At 42.6% G+C, this 11,581-nt stretch overlaps 1 protein-coding gene across 1 annotated transcript in view; it reads right to left on the bottom strand.

Moving 5' to 3' along the window:
- Positions 1-1,401: 1,401 nt before the first annotated feature.
- The window catches only part of TAF4B (TATA-box binding protein associated factor 4b), a 247,096-nt gene continuing 236,916 nt past the window's right edge, over positions 1,402-11,581 (bottom strand). Inside the window, exon 15 of the mRNA XM_073631505.1 lies at positions 1,402-1,861. Within this exon, the coding sequence (XP_073487606.1) occupies positions 1,706-1,861 (156 nt within the window). The 3' untranslated portion in view covers positions 1,402-1,705. The remainder of the gene's footprint in view (positions 1,862-11,581) is intronic.

Here is an 11,581-nt window from a genome sequence, read left to right as displayed (position 1 = left end):
CAGGGTCATGTTGGTAGTTCAAGGTCCTAATCCAGTTAGCTGCAGTTTGACATACTGAAATTGCAGCATGAACTAGTGAAACTGATTTTTGGATAAGAGGTCCACCAGAAAAAAAAACAACTTAAAACTCACAGGGTGGGGTGGGGGGGCCTCAGGGTAGTGTGTCCTCAAAAGCTTGCCAGTGTACAATCACCTGAAGGTACAGTACGTGTCTATAACCCATGGTTTATGAATAGGTTTCCTGTAGGATTAGGATATTTACATTTGGGGCTCTTCCCTTACAAGCTCTGGTTCCACCACTGAGAAATAGGATGGAAAACCTGTGAATCGATGCAAGTTTATACATTTATCTTCATAATTGCAATGACTCTGGGAATGTCGATGCTGCTGTCTCTATAGACAAGCTCATATTAACCCTCAGTAAAAGGCTCTGAGCAAGAGAGTTCAGGGACATTGTCTATCCAGGTGGACTTGCCTACATTGATGGCCCCTGTTGCATCAAGGAAACCTAGTTTGGGGAGCCTAGGGGTGGAGTTCCGAGGAGTGTTTTTACACACACTCACAATAAACCTCTCAAGTGCTTATACATACAAAGTGCTTATAAACCTCTCAAGTGATTGTACGTGTAAGGTTTCAGGTGTACAGGTTTATGAAACTGACGTAGGACAGATTGGATTGATCCATGGTCTGATCTTAAAAGCCACCTATATATTTGGTGGCTTTACAGATTGTGTGCAAATGAGTTTTTCCTCTTTCACATAAAAAAAAAAAAAAGAATGAAAGTAGGTCTGCTCGCTTTACTAACTGCTGATACCCCTGGATACAAATGTCTTTAAAAAGTAATTCAAAACTAAAATGTATGCATATTATTACTTATATATACCACTTATGCTTACATGCTTGTTGCTCCAGCAATAGATTCATGTGATTCCTCAAGGCAAATTGCCTCATGGCGACAACAGTGAACGGTGTCTGTGCAATGTGCTTGGGCCACTTGTAAAGAAACCAGTTTTTTTTTTTGTAGCCCTAAAAATATTAAAACTGACTGAAATGTAAAGCATATATGAGCTTTAACTAATGTGGTTTACACATTAATTAATTCTTGGCTGTTTGAGGCTGGTATATCTCACACATCTCTAAGTGGAGGTACCCACTGAACAGAATACTGGGTGTGGGAGTAAAATCTCACCTTACCAGAATCTGCAAATTTGGCAGCATCTGCAGGACAGTTAAACAGCCACACTTGTAGGATATAAGCATGCTCGTTAATGGGAATACTGGGAAGAGGACTAATTGGTTTATTACCCGATACTAAATTACCATCTATCATCCTGTAAAGTATGTTGCTTTTTTTTTTAAGAATCATTCTTCCATAACAAATAAAGACTATAAAAAAGAGAAGTTGGTTATTTGGGTATATTGCAATGAAATTGCGTTATGTAAATACAAACTTCAAATACCCCAGAAATCCTGACAAATGAAGGCACCATTTAGTGAAAGAAAAATGGCACATATATTAAATATTTCTACAAATTGCAGTGTTTTTTGGCATCTCCATTTGTCAAGCAGACACATATAAAACAAAAAAATACAAATCGGTACAGGGTGTTTCACTGGAATAAAAAAAGCATGTAAACAAAAACAAGAATAGAAGTTCCAAAACAAGTTTCAATATAGTGCAATATTGGCGTGCTGGCCATGTAGTCTATTTCTGGAGGGCACGGTACAGGGTCAAGGAATGCCTGCTAGTTCGCTCTTGTTCCATGCAAAAAATCAAATCCCTGAGATTAACACGAGTGATCCTTGGAACAGATATCGCTTTGGGAATTCTGAAAACAGAAGATCCCGATCCTCGATCCTCCTTGAAGAAAAATAAATATGAATCATTTGCTATTTTATATAATACATATTCCCTGTTAAAAATCCTTGCAATGTACATTGATCAGACTTCTGGGAAAATCAGTGGGCCAAATCACACAAGGAGGAAATTACATCTTTGGGGAAATTCTGTACACCAACTGTATACACTATACAGAATGCCTCTAGGTTGCCATATTGCATTGAATTTTACAGAAAATTACATGGAGTAGCGGATTAAAAAGGAAAGGTAATTTTTAACATTGTGATAAATACACTGGAGAGAAGCTCCGTGACTAACAGCACGTGCTATATTGTGAACTCAATGTATCTATAAAGTGACAAGTGTAAGAAAAATTAAAAGGAATCCAATATCCAAGTATTCCTACTTGAATAAATAGTACATGATAAACTGATTACCAAAAACACTATTTATATGCAATATAAACAAATCCCCCCAAAAAAAATCATCAATCATTCATCAATTATCCCTGTGTCAAAATGGTGGAAAGCAGTGATCCTAAATGGCTCATGTCTCAAATACACTTGTAATTTTAACTACGTTTAGCCACAGATATCCAAATGGTAATAGCAAACATTCCTTCCCAGAAGTAAAAGCAGGCTGTTAAAAGGGTCCCTACTCACCAGACATCATTGACCCTCCTTGCCTTACGACAAGAGGCGTCAAATCAAGCTTGTATGGTCACTGTGACCGGATGTGCATCTTCAACCCGTTCTCTACGCCCACCAGTTCAGGATACCAGAGATGAAAATGACTCATTTGGCAGAGTGAAACAGGGAAAAGAAAAGAAAAAATAAATAATACGCCTCATAGCGTAAAAATGTTTCAAATCTCCTTGGATTTATTTGTAAAACTTCCAGGCAAAAATGACATCAATACAAGCTATAAAAATTCTATGCCAAAATAGCTACATGTAATGGCAATCAATCCAAATAGTCTAGGGGTCAGCGTACGTTCCACCTAGAGCTCAGCTGACTCGCACTGTGTGTCTAAGCTTGATGCATTTCATCATAGAGAAGATGTCGTCAGAAACGTCAAGGAAATTTGAAACATTTTTACGCTATGGAGGAGTTTTTTTTTTTTCTTTTCCCTGTTCCACTCTGCCAAGTGAGAGTCATTTTCATCTGTGGTATCCTGAACTGCTGGGCAGAGAGGATGGCTCAAACAGAGAAGTCTACAAAACAGATGAGACCAAATTAGGGCAGCCAAATCACCTGAAGCTCTGGATGTTGATCGACAACTTCCACTCCCCGATGGCCACATTCCCTGAACCAAGAGGCTCTAAAAACACCTTCAAAGCCCGACAGGCTGGCATCTGCAATCAAGACCTTCCAATTCATCAGAAGGATGGATTTCCCAGTATCCATCAACTGTGCTGATAAGCACCATTCCAGAGATCATCTGGCCGCTGGGCGGCTCGGTGACTGAGGGAGCCGCTGGGCGGCTCGGTGACTGAGGGAGCCGCTGGGCGGCTCGGTGACTGAGGGAGCCGCTGGGAGGCTCGGTGACTGAGGGAGCCGCTGGGCGGCTCGGTGACAGAGAGCTGCTGGGCGGCTCGGTGACTGAGGGAGCCGCTGGGCGGCTCGGTGACTGAGGGAGCCGCTGGGCGGCTCCATAGGTGAGAGAGAGCCGCCGCTGACATGTGCCGCTCAATGTGTTTGTGGGCGGGCTGCTGCCTGCTGGCCAATCAGGGAGCCGGCGGGCGGGGGAGAAGAGAGATGACATCATCTCTCACCGCCCGGCGCCCGCCCTGCATCCCTGCAGTTCAACTTCCCCCCTCCATGCAGGCAGCTGCGGCAGCAGAGAGATTACATCATCTCTCTGCTGCCTGTCTCTGGGACACAAGAGACCACCTTAGCAGGTGGCAAGTGACAGGCGACATGGCAAGTGACAATCCGCAACATGGCAAGTGACAATCTGCATCTGGTGACAGGTGACGTGGCAAGTGACAATCCGAAACATGTGGCAGGCGACATGGCAAGTGACATTTCGCAACGTGGCAGGCAACGTGGCAAGTGACAATCTGCATCTGGTGACAGGCGACGTGGCAAGTGACAATCCGCAACGTGGCAGGCGACGTGGCAAGTGACATGGCAAATGACAATCCGCAACGTGGCAAGTGACAATCTGCATCTGGTGACAGGCGACGTGGCAAGTGACAATCCGCAACATGTGGCAGGCGACGTGGCAAGTGACAATCTGCATCTAGTGACAGGTGACGTGGCAAGTGACACATTCGGGGCTCCCACTGATTCTGCATTATGGGGAGTTAAACTATTTAATTTTTTATAACAATGTAATTATAGTAATAATGCGCTTCAATCATCCTGACACCATAACAACCATGGTGCCGTGATGATTGAAGCGCCAACACCAGCCATTTCCCCGATAGATGCACCCCAAAAAAATATATTTTCTGGCAGTGACCCTCCCGAGACTAGACTCTGGATCCGCCCCTGCGCAGGATCCAGCATGGACTGGGAACAATATAAACCATCCCCGAACTTGCATACAGGGTCCAGGTAAGTCCCCTTCTGGCCTTCAGGGCTGTAGGCCACCGATACATATGAAGGCTTTCTTTTCCCCAGCAGGGGTTTGCAGAATAAGCCATAAATAAAGAACCAAAACCAATTAAAAGAAATCTGCAAAGACTTCTGTAGGAAAATAAACAAAAAGTAAAACACCACAGCCCTAAAATCCAAAGAGTCAAAGAGAGCAATTATAAAAATGACAGGATGAATGATGAAATCATGAAAAGAGTTCCACAAAAATTGTTTAGAGAATATAAATCCTCAATGATAAAAAGACAGTGTCTGGATGTGTCAAAAGAAGGGGTTAAACCAATATGGCGTATGTTTGCCGTGCTGCCCCATCAACCAGTGGGAAGACTGATAGCTGCAAAGATAAAGATAAAAGAGAATGAACCAGCCCCTAGTGCAACACCATTTAAGAGAGAAAATTAAATAGAAAAAGTAACACTGAACACTCACATTGTGTTGGTAAAAATAAGCACGTCTGTGTAAGGCTGTAGTGGCTCTCCTGAATGCAGGATTTCAGGCTGGATCCAAGGCAAGCTGACAGTCTCGGACTCTGATGCAGCTGCCGACAAGCTGCATGAGAGCCGCCCGCTCACAGCAAGAATCCTGGAAAGGCAGGAAGACTCCACATGGATTCACGTGATCCTCAAACAAAGCCAGCTGTTAAGGGATGCTGGTGGTTGCTATGACTAAGCGTTTCAGAAGACGTAGCCTACTTCTTCAGGTCACTCACAGATACAGAGACTGTCAGCTTGCCTTGGATCCAGCCTGGAATCCTGAACTCAAGAGAGCCACTACAGCCATACACAGACGTGATTATTTTTACTAACACAACGTGAGTGTTCAGTGGTTCTTTGTCTATTTAATTTTATCCAACAGTGTTACACTAGGGGCTGGTGCGCTCTCTTATCTTTAGAGACTTCTGTAGGCACATCATATCCCCCCTTAATTTCCTCTTCTCAAGAGAATAAATGCAGTTCCTCTAATATTTCCTCATAGCGGAGTTCCTCCATGCCGCTTATCAGTTTGGTTGCCCTTCTCTGCATTTTCTCCAGTTCCGATATCCTATTTGAGAACTGGTGCCCAAAACTGAACTGCATATTCCAGACGAGAACTTACTAATGATTTGTACAGGGGAAAAATCTCTCTCTGGAGTCCATACCTCTCTTAATACAAGAAAGGACTTTGCTCGCTTTGGAAACCTCAGCTTGGCATTGCATGCTATCATTAAGCTTATGATCTACCAAAACCCCCAGATCATTATCCACTATGGATTCCCCCAGTTGTACTCCCCCTAGTATGTACATTAAACCTCATTTGCCACATAGTTGCCCAATTAAACAGTGCATTGAGGCCAGCTTGTAAGTTGGAGACATCCTGTAAGGACGTTAGTCCACCGCATAGCTTGGTGTCATCTGCAAACACTGAAATGGTACTTTTAATACCAGACCCTATATCATTTATAAAGATATTAAAAAGTAAGGGTCCCAACACTGAACCTTGGGGTACACCACTAATAACCTTAGACCATTCAGAGTAAGAATCATTAACCATTACTCTCTGAATTGTCTTTTAGCCAGTTTTTGATCCATTTACAAACTGATCTTTCCAAGCCTGTAGACTTTTACTTAGCTGTGTGTGGGGAACTGTGTCAAACCTCTTTGGCTAAATCTAAATATACTACGTCCACAGCCACCCCTCTGTCCAAGATTTTACTTACAGTACCTTCTCAAAAAATAAATCAAATTTGTTTGAAAACTTCTGTCTTTCATGAATCCATGCTGTCTGTTGCTTACATTTTTTTTTCCCAGCAAGAACTCATCTATGTGATCTGTTATTAAACTCTCCAATATCTTCCCGAGAATAGAAGTTAAACTAACAGGTCTGTAGTTACCACATTGCCCTACACCATTCCATGGTGCTATTCCAGTCATTAAGGAGTCCCTAAAAATTAGAAACAATGGCTTTGAAATGACAGAGCTCAATTCTTTTAGGATCTGTGGGTGGATGCAATCTGGTCCAAGTGCTTTATCCAACTTTATTCTGTCTAAATATTTCTGGACCAGATCACTTTTGAGCCATTGTGGATCAATTGGGGCTGTGTCAATACCATCTTCATTATGGACCTGAGCTCCCCAGTGCTGAAGAAAGTAGTTAATAAAATTGCCTTCTATTTGTCCCCAGTCACCCACTCCAGATTATTTTGTAAAGGGCCTATATGCTCAGACCTTACCTTTTTACTATTAATATATTTGAAGAATTTTTTGGGGTTTTCTTCTATCCTTTGCAATCTGTTGCTCGTTTTTTTTTTTTTTTATAATTATATTTTTATTAAAGTTTTGTGAATTACAAAGCATATTTTGCGTATAAAGGCAGACATACAGTACATTTTACAGAAATGTAACAGTTGCAAGTAGATCAAGTACAAGTGTCCATCAAGATAATAGTCTACTTGTGAGCACTAACATATAGACAAGTGAACACGTGGCTTAATAACGGCATATAAGTACAGAGATATATACACCAATGGGTTATAGGTTGTTAGACTGAATATATAAACTGTATCTGCAAAAGGAGAGATGAGAGTACGTAGAGGCAGGACGCCATGGTACCCAATGACCGCGTACGGCCCAATCAGGATTTGGGAGGGGAACCAAACCCATAATTGTCCCATGTATCCCAAAACTTATTGAACCTGGCCAGAGCATCCTCCACCAGAGCAGTCATGTGCTCCATTCTGCAGATCTCAACAGTTACCTTCAAAAATTGGTCTTGAGAGGGAGGGGTAGGAGATAGTCAATGCATTGGAATAACTCTCTTGGCAGCTAATAGAATGTATGAAGCTAGTTTGTTTGAAAATTTTCCAATTCCAAGAAAAGGAAGGCCTAGGAGGTAATGTAACGGATCCAATGGGAGAGAGGACTCAAATACGTTGAAGCAGAGACATCACCATAGACCAAAAGGGTATAATTAACTTGCATTGCCAGAAGATATGGTAATGGTACCTTTTATTTTACCACAGTGCCAACATAAGGGGGATAATGAAGGATCTAGATGATGTAGTACCTCTGATGTTCTATACCAGAATAGTAAGATTTTAAACGCCGTCTCTCTCTGCACCACGCATCTGGATACTTTTGATGTCGAGGACCAAATCTTGTCCCAACACGGAAGAGTAATTGGCTGTTGTATGATATGGGACCATTTCCGCATGTAGGTGTGGAGGTCCTCAGTGAGTGGGGAAGTTTCATGAAGTAGTTTGATAAATAGCAGAAATTAAATGAAATTGGTGAGGGCCTTGGGAACAAATGAGTTCAAAAGCCGATGACTTAGGCAAAACAAGGGACGGGGGTTAGTTTTGCCTGGGATGGTGGGGGGTGTTGTGAGGAGAGAGCTGGCTGTGATGTATCTCCTGTCAGGAGAGCGCTAATATCTCATCTTCCTCCAGATCCCCGTGAAATCGAGACCGGGGATAGAGGCCTGGTCAGGAAGCGATCCATAGTGGGGGTTGGCTGAGACTGGGGGTAAGGTTTTTGATACCCAATCTTGACCATGAGGTGCTAGGAGGTATAAGGGGGCAATTTTCCATACCCCTGGTGCGATCGTATGATGATGGAGCTGTACAAGGGCGATGGAGAGCGGAGCAGGACTGGAGCACTCCAACAACGCGTCCACCATCTTGAAGGACCCCCTGTCTTTCATTTTGAAATTTTTGCATCCTTGATTTCGTTTTTACATATTCAGTTATATTCTTTGTAACATTTAAAATGATTATAGTGTTTCTTCATTTTTATATTTTTTAAAAGCTCTTTTCTTATTATTTATAGCTCTTTTAACTTTGGCCATGAGCCACATAGGTTTTATTTTTAGCCTTTTAAACTTATTGCCCATGTGAATATACTTTGCAGCGAGTTCACATACAGACTTTTTAAAGTATTCCCAATCCTGTTCTGTGTTCATAGATGCCAATATTCCCTCCCAGTCAAAGTCTCGGAGAGCAGTCCTCATCCTTGGAAAATTTGCTCTTTTAAAGTTAAGTGTTTTTATATTTCCCGTATGTGTTTGTTGCTTACAGCTAACATTAAATCAAATCATGTTATGGTCACTGCTACCCAGATGTTCTTTTATATGAATATTGGTAATAAGCTCTGCATGGTTTGAGATTACCAGATCCAGCAGAGCATCATTCCTAGTCAGGCCTCAATAAACTGGACCATAAAATTGTCTTGTAATAGGTTTATAAATTCTTTCCCTTTTTTTTTTAAGTTTAAAAGGTTTTTATTAAACGATTTACATATACAACATATTCTTGCGTGTTACGGAGAAAAACGTACCCACTTTCTGTTGACACATCATGCAATTGGTGGACTGTCCTCTCCCAAACCTAGCTATCCTTAAGAGGGTGAGATATGCTTCATGTAAATTTTAGATTTGAGACAATCTATTGGAGAGTTTAGGCGATACAACTTTGCATGTGTCAAGAGCCTCACTCCATTCATCTTCCAGGGTACCCACCTCCCTTTCCCAGCATGGTTTAACATCATATGCTAATTTAGTGGAGGAGGGAGTGATAAGCATACTGTAAAAGGTAGATATTAGTTTTTGAGGATCTGTGCTTTTGACCACTGCCATAATAGCATTGGGGGTGGGTTGTGGGAGGAACTGGGGGAATTGGAGTGTAGGACATGGCAGATTTGTAGAAATCTAAAGAACATAAAATTTGGGAGCAGATATTCATTGCGAAGGGTATCAAATTTCTTCAGATCCCAATTTGAGATTAGGTGGTGTAAGTAATTGTCTTCCAGTATAGGAGCTTTCACTTAGCGCTATTCTCCGTGGAAGTTTTTTGCTTGTTTTTGGTCTTTAGTCTAGCACCACTCCTGGTGCAGAGACTCCACACATCTGCTTGTGGCTCCCTATATGGTACCATTCATCCGCAATTATGGGCTCACCATCTTGGTCCCCTAGCGCCAGACTTATGCCGCGTACACACGGTCGGACTTTTCAGCTACAAAAGTCCGACAGCCTGTCCGACATACTTCCGGCGTACCTTCGGCGGACTTGCGGCAGACTTTCTAACGAACGGACTTGCCTACACACGACCACACAAAAGTACGACAGCCTAGTACGCGGTGACGTACACCAAGTCCGACGAGACTATAAAACGGAAGTTCAATAGCCCGTACGACACCCTTTGGGCTCCTTCTGCTAATCTCGTGTTTATCTCGTGTTAGTAGAAGTTTGGTGAGAGACGATTCGCGCTTGTGAGACTCGTATTTTTCAGTTAGTTTTAACTGTTGTTCAGTCTGTGCTTGTGAGGTTTGTATCTGCTTTTCAGTGCGTTTGGTCAGTTGGCATTGAGAAATCTTTGTTTTATTGGCCGCTCGTTCCTGATTTTCAGGTCGCTCTTCACAGGCCTTGCTGTTCTTCAGTGCGTTCTGTTTAGTGCGTTCTGACCAGCCGACCGTTTTGAAACCATGTTACCTGTACGTACTCGTCGTCGAGCTCGTGCATTGTATGTGTTTGGTGCTGTAGTTTATTCTTCAGACCAAGACCAGTCCATGAACAGGGCGAGGAGGAGTTCATGGACCAAGAATTGGTTGCTCCAGCGTGACCAGTTCTGTCACATGCCATTGCTCCGTGAGAATAATCCTGAGGATTTCAGGAACTTTCTCCGGATGACGACCCCGTTTTTGACCATTTGTTGGCTTTGCTGACCCCCTATATCAGCAGGCAGGATACCTGCATGAGGCAAGCCATCACTCCGGAGCAGAGGCTGGTCGCTACCTTGCGGTATTTGGCCACAGGGAGAAGCCTGCAGGACCTTAAGTTCTCGACAGGCATCTCCCCCCAGGCTCTGGGGATCATTATCCCAGAGACCTGTTCTGCCATCATCCAGGTCCTGCAGAAGGACTATATTAAGGTAAGATATTTTTCTTTTATTAGCATCACATGTTCTTTTATGTAATCTTTGATAATGTAATGTATTTCTTGCTTCAAACACTACTTACCATCATTGCAATATAGTGTGAATGTCCCCTTTTTATCCTCACACATGCTGGATTTTTTTCCTGTTTTTTTTTGTCATGCATGTATATTTTCTTTCAATAACCTCCTCAGCATGCAATGATGGGAACATATCCACCTAGTCTACTCATTTTGAATGTATTTTGTTTGAGTGTATTTAGTGTGCTGATAATTAGCAATTAGCTAGATTTCCCAACCCCCCCCCCCCCCCCCACCCTCGTAAAAATTTGCTTGAATGTTCTGTGGTGTTGATTTGTCTAAAGCAAATCTATGTTGCACTTTGCAAAATGCATGTGCACTCTACAAGTGCATTTGTTCCAGTGCTTTAGTAAATGAGCAGAAGCTCTGCTGATTTCCATCATCAAATCATATGCAAGCCTCAAAGTGTTTTCATTAATTGCCCTTGCATGTGATTGTGTACTCCTTGCAACATGAATGCCTTTTTACATTACCTCATTTACTGTAAGCTGGTTAGCAACTGCACCTGCAGAGTGCGACAACTGCAGTCTTGTAGCCTTTTTAGTCCCTAAATTCCTGCGTGTACTAAAAGTAATCTTTTTTAGGGATTTCCCACCCCCCTAAAATGTAATCAATGTTCCATCAGAGGGGGTGAGCAATCTGATAAGTGTGCCTTTCCATATTAGTTATTCCAGAAGAATTAAATTATTTAATGTTATACTGATGCTGGGGAATAATGTTTTTAATTGTATAATTTTCTTGCAATGTTAGCTTCCAAATTAATTGATTTTGGTTTTCTTGTTTGATTCCCCAGTTTCCTTCAACGCCACAGGAATGGCAGACTGTGGCATCCCATTTTGCCAGCCGTTGGGACTTTCCCAATTGTGGAGGGGCTATAGATGGGAAACATGTCCACATCGTGCCACCACCCCATTCGGGGTCATACTATTTTAATTATAAGGGGTTCCACAGTATTGTTTTAATGGCGGTGGTGTCGGCACACTATGAATTTTTATATGTGGACGTGGGGAAGAATGGCCGGATGTCGGATGGAGGAGTATTTGCCCAGACGGAGTTCTGCCAGCGTCTCCAGAGTGGTGGCCTGGGATTGCCACCTGATGCGGATAATGTGGAAGAAGGACTCCCCTTTGTCTTCATTGCCGATGAAGCCTTCGCTCTG

Source organism: Aquarana catesbeiana, linkage group LG05 (genome assembly GCF_042186555.1).
Source record: "Aquarana catesbeiana isolate 2022-GZ linkage group LG05, ASM4218655v1, whole genome shotgun sequence".
In the NCBI taxonomy this organism is placed as follows: Eukaryota; Metazoa; Chordata; class Amphibia; order Anura; family Ranidae; genus Aquarana; species Aquarana catesbeiana.
The sequence above is the reverse complement of the archived record's forward strand: the minus strand, read 5'-3'. Positions and strand labels throughout refer to the sequence as shown.